The 20,367-nt window shown below is 36.2% G+C and overlaps 1 protein-coding gene across 1 annotated transcript in view; it reads left to right on the top strand.

The window, feature by feature from the left end:
- The window catches only part of DPYD (dihydropyrimidine dehydrogenase), a 349,307-nt gene that overhangs the window by 193,024 nt on the left and 135,916 nt on the right, over positions 1–20,367 (top strand). Inside the window, exon 14 of the mRNA XM_026853962.1 lies at positions 12,374–12,538. Within this exon, the coding sequence (XP_026709763.1) occupies positions 12,374–12,538 (165 nt within the window). The remainder of the gene's footprint in view (positions 1–12,373; positions 12,539–20,367) is intronic.

Below are 20,367 nucleotides of genomic sequence, written 5' to 3'. Positions count from 1 at the left end.
ACCGTATCTATGTGTGTCTGCTAGATCCTCTGATGAGCATATTTACTTAACTGACAGACCTGAGCAATGACTCCAAAGACTGCTGGGGTTTGGGACCTATTATACATTTAATGAGAAAGAACATGGTCAGCTCAGAATAATTTTTTTCTCAGTGGCAAACAGGAGGAGCATCTTGGTAGGAATTTCCATGTATCATGGCTACTTTCAGTTCTCACAAGAGTATTCTAGTGAACTTTTCTTTTTTTTTTGCTTTATTAAATTTGTGCTTTATGTCCCACGGGGCTGATTTTTAAAAGCCAATAAAATGCTTAATTTTTCTTGGGCATTTAAAAAAAATAATAGGCAATGATGAACCTACTGCTATGAAAACTTCAGGTGAATCTGGAAGAAAACCAAATTTGAGACTGGGGCCTCTGTGTCTGCCACAAGTGGATGGGAATTAGAGGTTGTCCTTTGGCATAAAAATTCTATGTACACTTCAGCACTTCTCTACATGTATTCCTGTCTGACAGAGAAGTTAAAACATGTGCAAACATTGAATGTTTATTTATTAAGAGCTCAGTCTGGAAAACTAGAATCAGTCCAGCAGGCTGGAAATCTCCACTTGGAGTCTCTCAAGAGGAAAAAGCCATCTCTCTACCTTATGAAGCCTATGCGTGGTGCCTTGTGTGATGACCGATGGATGAACACACAGTGCTCTGAGATTGATGGCAGATCCGGACATGCTGGCTCTACCTTTCCTGAGTGCAGCCCACCCAGAACCTGCATTCCCAAAGACCCTCCCTGGGACATATGCATGATGCCCCAAGTTCAGTCTCAGCTTTCTTGCCAGAGCTGTACTGCATTCTCATCAGTCATCCAATGGTTGGAGTAGATGATCTTCAAAGTCTTTTCCAACCTAGATGATTTTGTGATTCTGTGATATGCTAGCAGAGTTCATTCCATGATTCAGGTGGTCAGGAAAAACCTGTTAGTCATTACAAAAATGTTAACTAAATCAGGATGATAGTTTAACTTGGAGTGGAAGATTTGAGATTTCTTGCAAGTTGATTCAGATTAGAGTAATTTCAAAAAAGTTTTTTCAATTACTTGGTTTTCGTTATTTAGTTTAAATCTATTCTGATACTATTTCAATTACTTTTATGTCTCTGAAAGTAATAACAGTTTGCATGCAATATTCTTATGTGTGTCCCCATTCTGGTAGTCAATGCAAAGAGGAAAATACTAGGTTTATTTCATGGATTTTAGAGTAGCAAAAATCAAAATCTATTTTACAGATCCTGTCTAAAATTTAGTGCTGAATTAAAATTGGTTTGAATCTCTTACTAAGTTAAAATTCATGGGAGTTGATATTTTCTTGGGTTTTTTCCCCTACATTATCCAGATCTATGTATAATCAGGCTCTCAGAATGGTAAGTGGCTCAGTCTTGCAATCCCTGCTCATGCAAAAGACCCTTTGGCTTCAATAGGACTTTTGCATAGGAAAAGATAAAAGCAGTATGTTCGAAACAAAGTTAACGTTGAAGAGTTTATGTTATCAAAGTAGAAGGTTATGGACAGATTATCATTGTAATGTAAAACAAAATATTCCCCTAGAAACTGAAACTCTTCCATCTTCCCTGTACCCCTTTATCTGTGACTTGAAATTGTTTAGTACCACCTGGAGAACTGATACTTTGAAAATTATAGTACTAGCTATTTCAACAGCTTCCCAAATAGAATGGGTATAATTTCCTTGAATTTCTCACCCCTAAATATACACAAATGCTAATCAGTGCTTACAGTGTTTAAGCATTCTTAATCCTAATGGAAAAATAAAATGCTGCAGGTAGGTACAAGACATACCTCAATATTTGCAGTTCATCCCCAGCAGAAAATTTAAATACATGCTTCAAGGGAGTAATGCAATTCTCCTCCTAATTCCTTAATCCAGCAATAAAAATATTTCGGATTATAGATAAATTTAAATGTAACTGGTGATCTGTAACTCCCCGATGTTGTTTCTTTGTGCAGGAATTTTAACAACTCTTTAAATAGGATTGTAGTTAAAAGATTATTCTTCTTGATTATTGAAGAAATCACATTTTTCTCTCCTTAAAGGGAAGCATCAATTCTCCTTTCCTCCTAGGAGAATATAATAGTCTTGATTTACTTATAGCAATCTGGAGGAAAATATTTTAGTGATGGTTCACAATTTACTAATGGAGTTTTACAAAACAGCCTCTAGGAGCAGTCAGAAATACATTGATTATATGCCTTCCCTATGAGAAAACAGTAATTAAAATTATACCACAGATTCTATCAGGACATGTTAATATTTAATTAGGCAATAAGTGAGCTTGGTACAGGTGTCCAGAGTTGTTGACAGGAGCTTTGTTAATCCATGTAGTATTGTTTCTCAAATAAATAGTTACCTCCTTGCATTTTTCAAGTGTGAAGTTCCATGCTTAATTAGCAGACATTAAAATTCCTGTTAGATTTTTGTTTATTTGTTTAATTTCTGTGTCTATACATTGAGTGCAAAATCCTAGATATTATGGGCTTTAAAGAACCCTTTTTCTCATTGTTTGCTGTTCCTGTCAGGGATTTCATTAGAATTATGAGACTGCAATTCTCTCCCATCTTTTATCTAGAAGAGCTCATTCTGTGGCATTATGTATCTTGGCTTTTAGGTCATTCCTTTAGAAATCTGCCTCTACTGATGTGACCTTATTGCCGCCTTACAGTATTTTCTTTAGCAATTAGAAAACAGTATTAGAGAATTAAAACATTGAGATGTCTCTGATGATTATGTTGGAAAAATTATGTTAATCTGGCCTTCTCTTAAAGTGCCAGAAGAGAATCCATTGAATCCATTTGTATGCTCATTGTAAGCATAACTCCTTTAGCGACTGTCCCAGACTTAACTTGCTGCTACAAATGTATAATGTAATTATTCCTTCTCTTTCCTGATTTTTACCTTTTTTTCTTTTTTCTTTTCTTTTTTTTTTTTTTTTTTTTAAATTGGGTCTTATCCATGTTGGTTCTTGCTTGGTTTTCTCAGACTCACATTCTTCAAACTGCCTTTTTCTTCCCATTTCATGGGACCATTCAGTAATACTTGTTTAGAATGAAGTTTTAAGAATTACTGCTCCTTTATTTGGTCAGTTAAGTACATCTCATAAATTTTAATCACTGAGTTGATGATGATATTCCCTGACAGCTGAAAATGGATTAATATTTTTAGATGTTTGTAAAATAATTACTCTCTTAAAGCAAGCTAAGTTATTATGATCTAAATTCACTGGAGTCCCAAGGGTAAGCATTACAAACTGGACTAGTATATTTTAATTTTTACGTGTTAATTCTCCACCTTTGTGAATAAACACGGGTCCTTGGAAGCCATGCCACAGAAATTTTATTTTCAGATACAGATCAAAAGCTGCAGTCTGTGCAGATATTTTTTTAATCCATGTACTCCTATTTTATTGCATTCTGTTCCCCTCGAATCTTTAGTACTGTAACGTTTTACTTGCAGTGGAGTAATAGAATCCAGTCTCATCATGTTGATCACTTCTGAGCATCTGCTCTGGGTCATTGTCCAGGAATGTCTTGTCAATATTTTAGAGAACATAAGTGAGTTACAGATACAGACTTTAGTTTTTTTTATAAAGCTCATCAGGTACTTCATCCAAGCTACACAAATAATGCTTGGCTGACACAAAATATACCTTGTAGGAGAGTAAAACTGAGTTTTTACACAGTTTCAAGACATTTTAATCCTAGTACCATAGGGATTATCTGTGCTGTTACAGTATAGCATTTTATTTCATTGTAGAGAGTCTCAAGTATCTCACTTCATGTGATCTGAAACAGTGATTTCTGAAAGACCTGGTTTCTTACTAGATTCCAGTACAGTCCATATAGTATAATGAATTGCTTCAGGTCTGTTGCTTGAGCTGGGTTTACTTAAAAGTTCTCTAAAGATGCTGCTTTATCTATTTATTTATTTATTTATTTACTTTTAATTCTCTGCTTCGATTAAAATGGCACCTTTCACCATCCACTGCTCCTTTCTTCATCAATGACTGTTTTTCACTGGGATTGTCTCCTGGGAGGCGCGGAACACAATAGATAGAAATGTTGCTTCATTAAATGGAAGACTAAAACCTTCAGACAAACCAACATTTGTGCCAAGGAAAAATTTGATTTGTTTTTTGGTTGGAAATTTTATCATTTGTGAAAAAGCTGTGGATAGAAAATTTCTAAAGAGCTTTCTACTAGATGATCTTACATTGTGCCATGCTATATTTTTATACTCTGTCAGGCTATATTTTTATTTCTAATCTTTTTAGCTGAAGAATATCTTCTCCTCTTCTGTTTTTTCATCTGCTACAGCTTGTATGCTATTTGTTCCCAAACACTGGGGAAGCTTACTCTTGGAATAGAGAAATTATATTTGTTTCTAAAAAAAACCCCAAACCCAACAACAAAAAAGCCCCACAACCAAAGCCTGAGAAATCCCCTGATCAGCTTCAGATTTCTTTTTCATAGAAGTCTGGGATGTTTAAACATGATTTTCTGTTCTTGTGGCCTCTCAGTGAAAATGAATTAATGTTTTGAGACAATTGCTGAGACAATTTTTCTCATCAGTCAGCTAAAGCAACCATTCATCGATTAGGTAGTTTACTACATCAAAACACTGAGATCTAAGAATCATGTACTGCAAAAACAGATCCAAAAGTGAATGCCTGAATACAGATAGGACTTTCTCTCAAGAATTGTAGGTCTACTTCTCTCTTCTTCAATGTGTATAGTTTTTGACCACAATGCAGTTTGACAGCAGAAATTTAAGCACGTCCTACTGCTTACACCTTTATCAGAAAACTGATAAAATAAGTTCTCACACTGAACATTAGCAAGAAATTTTTCAAATGTCCTTCAGTTTTTTTTTCCTTTCTCTTCTCTCTCTCCCTCCCTTGCTTTCCTGTCTCTCCCAGAGAAACTGATATAAAGCTGATGAGAATTTGGATTTGCTTTGAAAGCATCTTTTGTTCAAAGACTAATTTTAACCTTGTGATAAAGATTGCTTTTTGTATTCTGTTGAATGTGATATCTAGTATGTGTTTGTCAAGGCAAAGTGCTGTAGGACATAATACAATTTAAAAATGATTTTTTGTAATTACAGTAGAAATGTCTTTGCATTCTAATGTCTAGAAAACAAGCAAATATTTAAAAAATAAGAATATTAAATGTTTTCATTTTAAAGCATTATGACTTTGTATTAAGAAAACTTTTTTTAAAAAACCTGCTCAAATTAATGTAATTGTAAACAACATTTTCTTGTAAATATATAACTCAACTAGAAAAAATATATTTGTACATTATCATTACTCTTCCAGTTTTTTGTACTTTTACTCATAGTTTGTATTGCTTTTGTCTTGTATTTTAATCTCTTGGTTTATTACTTTAGGGAGCTTTAGTTTATAAAATTAGGACTTCTAGTCCTAATGTATGGATTAGTCCATTTAGTCCATCAAGTATGAATTAACAAAGATTTGGGGACTGCTGTTGTCTTAAGCAAGGGCAGCAGACCATTTTTACTTGACTTGTAATGGGGATGGCATTGTCCCAAGATTATTCTAAGGTAGAGAGAGTAAACAGTTGGGGGTTTTTATACTCTAATCTAGTAAGAATAGCTAAAGAGTTTGGGATTTTGCTATCTTAATCATAAGTTATTGGTAGTGATGGCCTACTGTCTGAAAATTGCATTAGTAAGAAAGGTAGTGTGCTGAGCAAGCAGCAATGATAAAAACTTAGGTTGAAATTAAGTTCGATGTCTGTAAATTTTGAAGTTTGTCATGGTTAAATCTAAAAGCACTAATGAGATGGTATAGAAAAACATCAAATACATGGTAACTAAACCTCTAACTTGTCATTTGTCTTTCACACAATATGAGTGCTTCAGCAGTTTTTCTCCAAAATCCTGACACACTGCTTTTTCCCTTATGTGGCTGCAGTCTTCAGTGCTAACTTACTGATTTGGAAAGTTAGCTTGCTTGATGGAGCTGTAGTGTTAAATTGGTTTAATAAACACAAATGGCATAGTTTAATGTTGTAAATACATTTATGAGGTAACAGGGTTGTTTTTTTTTTTTTTTTAATAGTTTTCATAACTCAGCTTATTCAATCTAGAAATAGAGTAGAATATTAAGGTAGATTTATAAGCACTGTTTGTACATCAGACTTTCAGGATATAAGATACGTACTGATTTGGGTACTTTCATTTTTGCAAACACAGAACAAACAGCCATCAAAAGACAGATAAGAATGTTTTTTTGAATTATCATTTTGCCCTCTATAGCATACGAGGTCTTGTATGTAAAAGCTGAAGCGTAATTTATAAGGAAAAGCAAGGATCTCTTTCAAGATCTGTTTTGTACTATTAGAGAGATCAGAATGCTTATTCTTTACATCACCAGTGTGAACAATCCTGGAAAGCTGGGGAAATAATAGATTTTTTAATTCGGTTATTACTTTGTTGATAGAACTTGAAAAATAATTAATTTACATCACTATCATTATATGCTATCTGTCTTGAAGAGAAGGAAAGCACGAAAGAGATGGCTAGGTCTAGACTTCATTCAGAAAAGCAATGAAAAAAAGGAGGTGTCTTTATGATACTAAATGTCTCATATCTGGTGGTAAAGAGATTAGAGCAGTTTCTGCATGGTGGGATGTTCTGAGATAAGTTTTTCTGTCAGGGTGGTTTCAGTTTTTAAAAAATGCTCCTGTATTCACTGAGGGAAAAAGAAGGAGAGAGTGAGGAAGTGACTTTGCTGAGGTTTTGTACTCATATGGGAGAATAAAGTCTGGCCTGTTCCCTCACTAAAAATATTAAATGCAAGTGTTATGAATTCAACAGGCAGCACTGCGTGCAATGTAACAGTGGTTTGTGCACTGGAAGGTGCCAGTGGCTACATCAAACCTCCCTGGGGCAGAAATTGTAAGCAAATTTACTTGCCTCTCTTCATGAGCTGTTAAGTTTCACTATATGTTGTAAAAATCCTACTCTAGCATATAAGGTCTTCATGGAAATTAATCATTACTCTGCACGGTTGTACCTGATGGATTGGTTTTGTGTTTGTAGAGGTTCTTGCTGTGGATTTAGCCTCTTGTTAAAAAAAGCCTGATAAGCTCAGCTGGAAAAGATTCTGAATTTGGGGAAATTCAAGAAAGCAAGTCAGTGCTTTGGGCCTCAGAAAAGGAAACCTATGGAGATGTCACATGTCTTAGCTCTGATGGAGGAGAAAAGGTGAGGAACAACTCAGAAAGGATATATAGGAACAGTGCTGTGTGAAGTGCTATTGTTGCTTCAGGTTTCACTTGCCTTTTGTGGATGGTTAAAACTCCAGAAGGGGTGATACTAGACACAGTCTGGCTAGACAGCTGAGTCACAGAAGAGGCAAATCATCACAAGACCTTGAGTGAGAGTTGGCAGGGAATTATGAGGACATAAGTCTGCAATGCCGTTTATATCTATGAGGGTGTGCAAACAGTAGTGAGCCAGATTTCCAGAATGCTTTAACTACTGTGATATTAGGCAGAAAAGGGCGATGTCTCCTTCTCCTCCATATTTTTACATAGGTGAAATTGTCCATCAAGTTCTACTGTAATTAGTGGAAACTGTAGGGAAAACTGAATTTTGCTGTTGGAGGGTTGATTAAAGCATTTAGAAAATAAACTCGAAAAACATTTCACACATAGTGGATTTTGAACTCTTTACAGCCTATTTAATACATCCTTGAAAATCTGGGGAAAAGAAGTATCTCATAATTTGCTTAAATACCTGCATTTTTCAGATACTGTATTTTATCGTTGAAGTGAAGAAGGTGGTATATTGAATATAGTAAAGTCGAAACATACATTTGGGCCTTCTTATTATACATTGCAGTTTACTGTCTACTAACTTTAAGTATGCTGTTTTGAGATACTTGACTAAAATTACCTTAATAAGGTATTTATTTAGATCTCTTCTTCACAAAGAGGCCAGTGTGGTTGCCTTGGTGTTCATACTGACATTTAGTAAGTAGTAACGCCAGGAATGTACAGACGCATACTCCACTTGGCAAGTATAATGCCCTCCTTCCCTAGAAGAAAGACAGGTCAAACAAATTCCCTTTTTGGAAGTAGTAATCTGCTCATTGTGTTAAATCTTCTTCTCATATTAATAAAAAGAAACTGACAGTGGTCACTAATTCTCATCTGCTTTCATAAGTTAAAGACAAGAAAAGCTTACTTTGAAATATGCAGTGACTTTCATTGGCTTTGGTGGCCAATGCTGCAAGGCAAGTTCTCTGTGTCTCATAGAAATCTTTCGGAGTGAAGAAAACGTGTTAACACTTGGTATAGCATGATTAAATGTATTTTTTAAATCCATAAATCTTACTTGAAACCCTAATTGTGCTGTAGATATTTACATTCCAGAACACCTGTATTTCCGGAGTGAATACATGTACAACTGGTTAATATATTAATTAAAGGTACAATTAATTACTTTTCTTTCCATTTACAAAATATAAATGCCTCTGCATTCTCTTAAGCAACTTTATTTATGTCAAGTGTTCATTAAAATATCGTTAGCTGTAATGTTTTGGAAAAAACAGGCAGAAACAGAATATTTCAAGCTCTGCAAATAAATAGAAAGACATCAGATCTTTGATATGAAATATCATACAGATTTATCCTTTTGATTCTTATTATATTTGTCTAATACATCTACATTCATTGAATAGGCGTGAGGTTGTGGTATACCTCTTGGGAGACTGTTTTGATATATTCCTGAAACTGACCTCTTTACACATTTTTCTCCAAACTTTTTTTTTTTTTTTTTTTTTTTTTTTAGTGTGCTCAATTAACAAAGAGATATCTTCTTGATTCCCCTAAAACAGTAACTCTGAGAGAAGAGCAAATGGCTTGATTCATTTCTACTGGTCATTAACTTCCACGCCTACAGATGACAACGTTAATATTCACAATGTGAATTATTTCTCTGCTGATTAGTTTAGGACAAGTACACAATGAATGTACTTATTGAATGATCCAACACGGTGCCGAACAGCCCTTTGGATCCCTTAAAACTTAAAATATCCTTGCTGCCCAGACATAAAAGAATCTCTCGTTTTAAACAGCATGGTTGTGTTTTTACAATACAAAAATATGTGGCAATTATTAACTGCAAATGTGGATGGTATGAAGCAAAACAAGTTTTAGAATGACTAGCAAGTCATGGGCTGCTGTATTGCTTTATTTAAATTTAACTGACTAAAAACTGCCGAGTGTTTGGGTGTTATCTTAAAGATGTTGTCTCAAACTTCCCCGCCCATTAGACTTAAGTAGTTTAGAATTCAATGGTCTGATTGCAGAGTTTATGTATGAACATAGACAGATTCCTTGAATCATCACATAGGTTATAAATTCTGTTTTGTTTCCATGAACTGTGAGTCTCCTTGTGGCTGGGGCTGTCATGTGCTAACAAGAGACAGGAGAGGTGCCAGCATGTCAGTCATTACAGACTTTCTCCATCTAACTTGCTCTGAGCTAGGAGAGGCAAACAAGGAACAAGATCTTAAATAAGGACAACATATCCCTCTTGGGAGGAACCAAGACAAAGCAGCCAGGTGGTAATGTTTGGATTTCAAAGCCAGGAAGGATTTTTGGAAGCAGAAGCAGCTTGGACAGGAAAGATAAAGTGATGCATGGACACAGTGGAGGGGTCCTGAGACACAGAGGCGGTAGGGAGGCAGTGGAAGCTGCCATTCGAAGGAGCAGCTGTCTGCTGGCAGGGGATGGGGGGGGAAGGTCCCTGGGCACCAAAGAGGATCTCTCAAATTCTCAAGGAAAATTCAAGAGTGAGGAAACAGCCAGAGAGATGTGCATGTGTTTACTGTTACATGTGGCTCTGTGTATCTCTTTCGGTCATTGAACTGAAGAGTGGCTGCTTTTGAGACAGTTTGCAGTCTGTGCATTATCTGATTCAACTTTGTGGGAACCTGGAGAGATAAATTGTCACTCAGATGTTGGCTATGACTGAGCTCTGGGAAGGAGTGAGTCAAAGCCATGGGGATTCGGCAGCAGTTGCAAGGTCTAAACAAGGGTCTCTGTTCTTAGAAGACAGAAGAGATTGCCTGGAGACCCAAGGCAGATAGAAAAACTTCAGAGTGTTTTTGCATGGAAGCAGACTGAGGCTTTCTGAGTGTCCCACAAGACGTATAATCTACACTGTAATATCTCAGTCTTTGAATTCTTATCTGTAGTAAAATGAGAGAGGCTGGAAGAAGAACAAAACACGCACGTAGTTAAGATAACAAACAGTACCATAGGTGACTCCAAGCATTGCCTGGCATACACACGTACTCAAGCCAGCCATAAAATGGAAATCATAACACGTGTGTCTTATCATAATTTGCACTGAACCCAAGAATAATAATTCCCGCTAACAGACAGGCGTTTAGCTCGGGCTTAGTCCGATCCTACTGTAGCTACATTGCTTCTGACTGCTTTGGAGCATGGGAAAAGGAAGCTCATGGTCACTTGCAGCATAGTCAAGGTAACTCATATCTGTTGACAAATGACCACCTGCACCCTGTGCTTGCAGGAGTATCATCAGATCACCAGCATTTAAGTCACTAACTTTGCATGTTTTCTCACACTGGATGATGTGATGGCAGTGGCCTGTATGTGTGAATAGGTTTCTGGGATGAAGTCAAAGCACAAGCTCCTTCCCTGAGGTAATTCAAAAGGAGTGAAATGCTCAAGAGGATAATGCAGAGCAAACTGATGTAAATAGTTTTTCTGCATAAGCTGCAATTTTTGTAACTTATTTTGAGAGTGAGGGGAGTGTAATTTGTTGTTTGGTTTTGGTTTGCATAAATTCATAAAATTTTCAGAATTATTTTTTTCTGAAAATATACCTTAACAGTTGAGAAGGGAGATGAAGCTTTTGTGATGAAGGGAAAATATTGTATTAGAAAAATTAGGGATTATTGTGATGTCCATGTTCCAGATTTATTAGGCCTGAAATACATGAACTGGAGAGATTACCTTGTATGATATCTACATATGTAAATGGACATATAATTATCTATCAGTATAAAATATTAGTGCATATTTACTGTATAATAATTATTTCAACTTTATAAACAAATTAAGATTGCCTCAAATTTACATACAATGTGAAGAAAAGTCCCTTTATCCTCTGTAACTGCAGCATTTGGCAGATTCAGGAATAAATAATCTTTTGTGGCAAGGGTATGCCTTATCAAACATATGCAGATCAGTGCTAATTAATGCTAATTAAGGTTTCCTGTCTATCTAGTTGGAAAAACGTCCAAATGTTATGAAATCCAGTTAGTATGCCTATTACCCTAATTGTTTTATATGGGATGGTTCTTAATTAAAATATGTAAATTGACCTTAATTGCTATATACTAATGGTGGCTCATGTTATCTCACTAAAAATTACAAGATGGTGAGGAGGGGTATTTAAACAAATAATTCTGATACATTTGTAAATAAATGACCTTTACTCAAAATTATTTTTAATTGGAAATTGGCAAAAGGAACATTTTACCATCTATGTTTCTCTTTAGTTTTAAATAATGTCAGAATTTACACTTCTTTGTTAATATAGATATGGTGACATTGCATCTTAATTAAGGCTACTAAACAAGTCAACATTTTGTGTGTTTACTGTGTTTCAAAATTGTTTGCTAACCTCATGCTGACCTTTTGAAATTTTGTGCTTTACAACATTGATCTTAATTTTTACTATTTTTTGTTTTGTTTTGTTTTTTATTTGGATTCCTCTTAATCATTTTTTTTTTTTTGTGAAGTTTGATACACTGGTATACTTTTGCTGGTGACTGGATCTGTGACCCTGACTTCAGCAGAGAGGCTGGTGAGCAGCACCTCTTTGCGCTTCGCCTGTTGGTGTAGGACACAGACATTCATCTTTGGGGTGGTAGTTCACATGTATGCTGTGACATGACTGAGGCCTACACAGGTTTTTACACAGTCTTTTATGCCCTCTACCCAACACAAAAGCATTATTTGGATGATATTTTGTATGGCAGTTTATAGGTACCCCATACTGGCATTTTCTTGATCGTTATCATAACATTTCACACACACAGCAAACATTTTTCTCATCTGATGTAGAGAATCTAATTAGAGAATCTGCTAATCTAGAGAAGTGTCCTATAATTGTATTTTTTACTCATAATAACATTAGATTTTTTAAACACCTGATGCATTTAAGTTTATATTGTTATAGACATCATTGGTATATGCCTCTCTTAGCAAAATCAATCTGAAAGGTTTCACTGTTTTGCAGGATATCGTGACCAATGTTTCTCCAAGGATTGTGCGTGGAGTTACTTCAGGTCCTATGTACGGCCCAGGGCAAGGCTCTTTTCTAAACATTGAACTGATCAGTGAGAAAACAGCAGCATATTGGTGTAAAAGTATTGCTGAACTGAAGGCTGACTTTCCAAACCACGTAAGTACCACTCGGTCATAAAGATGCAACATACTTACTTAGAATCTCCAGTTTACAGATCTGTGAAAAGTCACCTATTGAATATTTATTAAATAGAATGCCAGTTGCTTTATTGACATATGAGTATGTTATTAAAAACCAGAAAAGCCCAACCAAATAATCTTTATGACAGAGAATTCTGTGAAGTTGACTGCTATGGAAACAGAGAATGGTCATGATTTTTAAGTTAGGCTGTTGTTTGCATTCAAATAGATAATATCAGGGGAAAGATTTGATCCCAGTTTGGATGCTTGGCAGTTCTGCTGAGAATAATTTTGTATTTAAGATCATATTTAAAGGTATAACATAGTAATTGTTTTTGTTGTGAATACAATGTTATTATAAAAATAATCGTTGTTCTTTTCATTCTTAATCCAAATGTGAAAGGTACTTCTATTATTTTTATAAGCAGTTGTCTGCTTTGGGAGAAAAAAACCCAATACTGACTTAAAGTTAACTTCACTACAAGGACAGATTTTTCTTAGAGCCTTTTTGGCTATGGGGAATATCTGTCTAGAAGGTAATAATCAAAGCTGGGAGCAATGACGCCAGCTAGCTGGCATAAATAGTTTTCAGCTACTGGTCTAGTGAATAAGAACAACGAGGTGGAAAGTAAAATTCTCCTCGATCATTATCTCAAGTGGATAGAGCTAAAAATCCCAGAGCCTACATATCTTCTGTCTTGAAGTTATTACCTCCGTGGTTCAGCTATAAACAAAATAAGTGAGTGTTCTGCATATATTATGACTTGAAAAGTCAAGTTTGGTTTTTTCCTTATTCCTGGAGTTTAAATATACACATCAGCAAGTATAAAAATGTTTAAACACATTGTACTGATAGTAAAAGTTGAGTGCTGCATGTTTAATATCCTCCTTCACGATGGATGGACTGTGTGTTTCTTTGCTGAGGTTCATGTCACTTTATTTACTGTGACTGGGCTTCATAGTAGCGCAAGTGTGATCCAAAAGATAATGCTGTAATTACCTGAATTTGATTTTAACATCCTTTGTCAATATGCTGGATATTACAGGCAGGCAGGCTCTTGACCATTTCTGCTGTGGGAATGGTTTCCTGTTGTGGTCTTCACCAACAATCTATCACAGCACTTTATGCTTGAGACCAAACCATTCTCTTCTATGAGGAAAAGCACTAGCTACAACTTCAAAAGGAAAATTTTATTTTTCTGAGACTTAATCTTTTATGTTGGATGAAGTAGTCCCACTCTTCCATAATTCCCAGAGTGAGCATCTTCTGATCACCCCTCACTGTGAGTTATTGCTTTGTGAATTCAGCTCCTGCGTGATGGCTGTGGCTGCTGCTGAGGCTTCTTTGAGGTTGGTAATGCCTGTGTGGGCACAGGGGAAGCAGCACCCTGCAGTAGACCTTGGCTTTGCTCACAGGGATTTTTAAAACATTCTCGCGAACTCATCTAAGAACTGTCATAATTATAACGGTAAATTTGTTGCTAATTGAAAACAGATTTTTGTTCACTGAGTAGAATTCTCTTGGTGCTTATTTTGAAATATTCTGTATAATTAGAGCTTGCAGAATTTTTTTCCCCCTCCAATTCCTTTTCACTCCTCTAGAAAGGCTTTTTAAACTTGATGTGTTTTATTAAAACCAAAACCAGTTTGAGAACTGTTTGGGTGAACTTAATTAGCAAGCAAAGAATGACATTTTCTGCTCAAATGAAGGCCAAACAGAGATTACAGTAAAAAAAAACCCTTACCTTGCTATGGTAAATATTAAAAACAAATAAAAATTTATATATAATTGTTTTTGCTATATAATACAAGTATGTTAAGGTAAGATTTGTCTTAGAGATGAAAATGATATGAGCAAGATAGCTACCTCACTAGAAGATGATCCCACAACATCCTATCTTGTGACATTTGGAAGAAGTGAACCATAATGCAAAAGGAACAGCTAAATTCTCCTGACAAAGCCTAGGATTTAAACTGAATTTTGCAAGGGGTTGTGCAAAAGAAGACCACCAATCACAGCTCAGTGAATAATGTCAGGTAACTGTGACATGTTGCCTCTATAGTTCAGGAACTAGCATCTCTTTACCCCTGTAGCAGGTCGACTTAGTCTTTGGCTCTTCTGACTCCTGATTCTTGCTTGTGCTTGCAATTATCTCTGACTGTGAGTCTTTCCCTGTCCTCTCCCTTTGACCCTGAATCCACTTCAGGTGGACTAGGGCAAAAGCTGCCACCAGCAGAAACTTGCTTCAGTGCCACCAGCAGTGAATTAAATATTTGCAAGGTCCAAGCATAGGAGAAAGCAGAACGAGAAAGTGTCTGGATTTTGTATGTTTGGTTGTGAAGTATCATGAAAAGCTTTGCTGTTTCAATTTGGTATTATTTTTAAAATTAATTTAATATCATTATTACTGGTTTTTTTTTTTCTGAAAACATACACAAAAAGAAATTAGATAGTATGCACAATACAGGCCCAAGATTTTTTTTTTTTTTTAATCAGGTGCTTGTCTGTTAAAATGATTTGCAGTTAAAAATGGGGTTGTTTTCCTTAGGGTACTTCAGTCATCTGAGTAATTAATTACTTCAGCAACTTGGCTGAGACCATTTAAAACATATAGTATTATTCAGCATTGTTTATTCTTAAATTTTCAAAGGATGCAGTTTTTAAAATGCTGTGTCCACTGCTTTCCTATATATCAAGAAAACAACCTTTCAGTCAGAGAGCCGTGGAAATGAGAGGAAAATCGTTCTGTTTGTATTTGTCATCTTCTTTTTACTTTCCCAGACATTGTAGGTTTACTTATTTATATTGGCCTGTTGTGATATCCAAACACCTTCTTTACATGGTTAACTAAGTTTTTTTTATAAGAGTCTATTAAATATTTATATTTTTCTGTCTTATGGCCACACATAGTTTCTGATACCACAGGATTTATCATTCTGTGCAATTACCAATCAGGAGAAAACAGATTTTTTTTTGTTCTTTAGTAGTAGAGTCTGAGAACTTGACAGTGAGAAAAGATTGAGCAATTGTTTTATTAATTTCATAGCCTTAAATGTAATATTAAAATATTCCTTCTGAATTAATATAAAGCTGACACCTTATTGTCAAATTTTGCATTCCTGCTCCCCCAAAAAAGGTTGTTTGTAATGTGCTATATTAATCTAAAACTCAAGAAAAACGTGAAAGAAAAATATCAACAATCAAAATTTTCAGATTGGAATTTATTTACTACTTGTTTGAGAGGAATGACTACTGAAACCATAATCATGATCTGATAGTCCATTCTCTTTACTCCATGCTATAGAGGGACAGAGATTTTGGGCCAAGGCTAATAAAAGCTGTTCCCATGTCATACAAATATTATCTCAACATCATCATGAGAAATAGGAAGACTCTCCCATTCTAAGGCCTGCTTAGAGTGGTTTGAAATGGCAGAGGGGAGATTTGGAGGTGGGGAGTGAGCAAGTGGCTGGGTGGGGGCTTAGCTGCTGACTGGAGCCAACCCACCACAGATGGAAAATGCATAAAGTTGTCAGTTCATGTTAAAAGACTAGACTGTAATTTGGACATGCAACATTTTAAGCGCTTTAGATAGCAGGGCAAAAGAACTAGCACTGATACCATAACATGTCCTACTTTCATATTTTATTTGCAAAGGAGTTACCTGATTATATGCTGTATTTATGTATTTTCCAGCCAAAATGTGGCTGAAAAAATGGCATCTTATGGTATATTCAAGAAATTAGTTTCCGTAAGAAATATTAATTTGGCCGAGTAGAACTCACCTAGTGATATGATCAGGAATGGAAACTGTGCAGAAAAAAAATATTTCACTTTTACTTTAGCAAAAATCTGCAAACTTTCATCAGTAGGAAGTGGCTGATTATAAAATTATAAATCCTTGGAATAGGACTTTCTGATGAAATTTTATATTCACATGCTTTACATTAGCTACAATATGGCCATTATCTGGTGAATACCGGTAGCAGCAGCACGTCTTTCTGTGCTGGTAAAGCAAGGAGCTGTGTGCACAGTGAAGCTGGCAATCATGAGAATCATTTCTGGTGACTGCAAAGGAATGAGATATATTGGTGGTAGCACTTGTTTCATCTGAAAAAACATACAAACTGCCGTTGTTCCTCATCAAAACCTTTTGCCTTCTAATTTGAGTTGTTAAGTCACCTACTCACACAGATGTCTATTCTTCCAGTCCCATAAGCATGTCTATATATTTACACTACTTAGTCGCTGGCCACATACTTTAAGGTTGCTTATTACTCTGAAACCTCTTTAGCATTTGCACTGGGGAGAACAAGCTTGAGAAGAGCAAGGTTTGAAAATGGTGAAACACTTCTCTACAGAAAAATGTGAACAGAGGGTTCAGTAAGAAGGTGATGGACAGTTGCCAGATGGTCTTTCTCCACCTTCTGAAAACTGTAATTAGTGCCCTGTAGATGATAAAAAGTAAGCAAATTAATGAAAAACCTCAATACACAAATTAGTTTGGGTCTGAGCATGTGCAGGAGGTCACAGCAGTACAGATAAAGGGCTTTGAAAGGACACTTAATGAAACAAAATAGATTGCAGGGGAAATGACATTCCCTACAGGGCTAACAGAAGTCTATCACAAACGAGCAAATGTCTGATAAATTTGTACTGCAAGAAAGAACTGGGATCTTAGAAGAAGATGCTAAATTGAATATTTTTCAATATTGCTATATTAGTGTACTGAAGTCTTAAAAGTAACTTTTTGGCCTCCTAACTGAACACAAATGAGTTTGCACTGCTGCATGACTCTAAGCAATGTACATAGGATACCAGATTGTCAGCTGTGACACCGATCTGTGATTCAGATATCGGTGTCTTGATGTGTTGAATTGAGAAGCATCTTCTGCTAGAAACATTAAGTACTCTTGGACCCCAAAACTAAGCTGAAAACTCTTGTCATCCTAATGTTTGTTCTGCTGCTTGCTGAATGTTGCTGACAGTCTCTCTGACAGTTACTCAGCAGAGACCAGCTTTTTAAGGCTGAAACTGTTAAAGATATATTTTTGTTCAACATTTTGTTCAGAATGTCCCAGGAACACCTGTCAGGAGTAGCCGTGATAGAGAGCATGTGAGAACAGATCGCTGGATCCCAGGCTGATAACTGACTTCCTTGTAGCCTTGTTAGGGTTTGGGTTGTTTTGGGGGTTTTTTTGGTTTTTAAATCTCCTGGAATGGTATAATTATTTTTTTATATTATGCAAGGTTTTTTCTACCATAGATGTATGAAATAGGGTAGCCGGTTTTGTTTGGGTTTGGTGTTTTTGAGGAGGTTGTTTTGTTTGGTTGGTTGGTTTTTTTTTAATTTAGGTAACAGAACCAAATTTGGTTTAATTCTACTCTGTGAAGATAGGAGGAAATAAGGGGTTACAGACCAAGAAAAATACAACTGAACAAGCGTAAGAGAGTGCCTTGCTCCTGTAAATAATTTCTGGTGCAGAAAAATGCAATGTTTAAAATATTTCCTGAAGTTATGAGGTGAAATAGATTTACAAAAGCAGTGTTGTTATTTAGATACTTTGCATGGAGAGGTTTTATTAGTTTGCCAAAGTGAGCCCTGAAGTGAGGACCTACATATCAAGCTTATGTGTAGGAACAGCTGTGGTTTTAATAGCATGTTTTGTCTACAGACTGAAAAACATTTGTATATTTACAGAAACCTTTTCCCTCTCTGAGTCTGCACTAATACTAGACCTTGTAATCTAGTTACTGAGAGGAATTGACCAGAATATCTAAAATTGCTGTGGATCTCCTTTGAGACTTAAAATTAAGGGACATTATGTGGAAAACTTTTTAAGATACAGAGGAACCATAGACTTCACAGCTTTACTATGAGGAGAGAGTCAAAGTTGGCTTTCTCACTAAATATATTAGGAATAATTTGTGTATTTTTACAGCCATTATTATAGCTTTTGCTTTCGACTGGTGTTCAGAGGTCTGTGGGATGTTGTGTAGAGTACCTGGTATTTACATTTGGAGATACATGTCACCGACTTGATTCAGGTTATAAAACGTAATAGTTTGTTTTACCATTTGGGTTTCAAATTTGAAATATTTGGGAATTCATAATAGCATTTGTAATACAGATAATTAGGTGAGGTGAAAAGCAGAACCCTCATCTTTGTCTCTGCAGGAGTCATGTTCAGAAGAAGTGAAGATCAAATTGTCAGGCAGCTGTTCTCCATAAACTCCTGCTCTTCCTAGGGCTAGTATAGGTAACTTTGCCTTTTCATGACAAAGAAATTATACTTTGTACTCCAAATACCTACTGAGGTGTGCATCCGTGTGATAAGTCATAGGCATGTGGACAAGCCACAACACCTACAAACTTGGAGTAAAACATTTCTAAACAGCCAGGTAGGGCTGTGCCCACGTGGTCCTCACTTGATACCAAGAGCAACCAGTGTATTGGGGACCTGAATGGGGAGTGTACGTACAACATGTTCTCAGGCCTATCAAAGGACCCTTGCTGGAAGCCCAGATGCTTTTCCACATGAACTGAAACAGAGCACATGGTGAGGGAGCCACAAGCTGGGATGCCTAAAAGCTTGCACACTCAGTATCATGGAAGTGCCCAGCAGTGCAGAACAGCTACCTGGACTCCTTTATCTGAATTTCAGATCCACAAATCACATTAAAAAACTCCAGAAGTTGTTATTGCTGCAGCTTGAACTTCCCAAAGCCAGCCATCATGGATGCTTGGTAGGAGGTGAAAAAACCCACACAGCAGTTGTTAAATTCACCATATGGAAAAGATCCCTTTCACTACAGAAAACTGGCAGTAGGCCTAGTCTCTTAACATCAGAGGAAATCCTAGCTGAAGAGGGAGGATGAGGTTGGAATAAGGCTCTCATACTGGTCCCTGCCCAGAAACTAAACCACTTGGCCCTAGCTAGTGTGAAGTGCAAGAATGTCCAAGACTCCTCTATTTCCAGTGACTGCTGTGATAGGTAGAAGGGAAGAGGCCTTGGAGCATGGAACATATGACCACCTTCCCTTTTTTGAGTCATCCTTCACCACAAGGGAAAGAGAGGATGAAAAACAGTACAGAAAGATGCTTCTTGGAAAAGAAAGAGAAGAGAGCTGACATGAAAGAAAAGCAGACACATTAACAACAGACCTCTGCATCTTCCAGGAAAACTTCCACTCTCCCCCACCCTGAGTGTGTCCTCATTGCTCCAGACATGGGCTCAACTCTTCAGAGCTAACAGGACACATTTTACTCTGTGCAGTCTAAGGAGGAATTCAGCAAGAACTCTGATTTATGCAGTGGATTTACAACAGAAGTGCCCATCCATTTCTGTAGGCACAGTAGTTTGTATTAGAAGACTAAGTGAATAAAAATGGAGGCTAGTAACAGAAATGTTGATGTATTGGATCTTTGACATCACTTTTTCTTATAAGGAAGGAAGTTTTCTGGAAAAGACTCTTCCACAAGGCATAAAAAATGCTCAAGCCTTATATGACCTGAATATTAACAGAGATGGGACTGAGCTACAAAACATGGTGTTGTAAATTTTCACTTCTAGAGGCTTAGGTGTTAATTTAAAAAATGAGAAAATACAGGAAAATTCTCATCTATCATCAGCATTTTTCAGTAGTATCATATATTTGAAAAGTATCAGAGAACAGGCTCAGGGTCAATGTAACACCTCTTTTCTGAGAAAGAAAAGATCAGGGAATACAGACCTAAAATTTTCTATCCTTGCATGCAAATTGATAGAAGCTGTTCTAAAAAATAGAATTAGTAAAAAGAGGGG

The sequence above is a fragment of the Athene cunicularia genome (genome assembly GCF_003259725.1).
Source record: "Athene cunicularia isolate RWA chromosome 8 unlocalized genomic scaffold, athCun1 chr8_part1, whole genome shotgun sequence".
NCBI lineage: Eukaryota > Metazoa > Chordata > Aves > Strigiformes > Strigidae > Athene > Athene cunicularia.
This window is presented reverse-complemented; position numbering and strand designations above follow the sequence as displayed.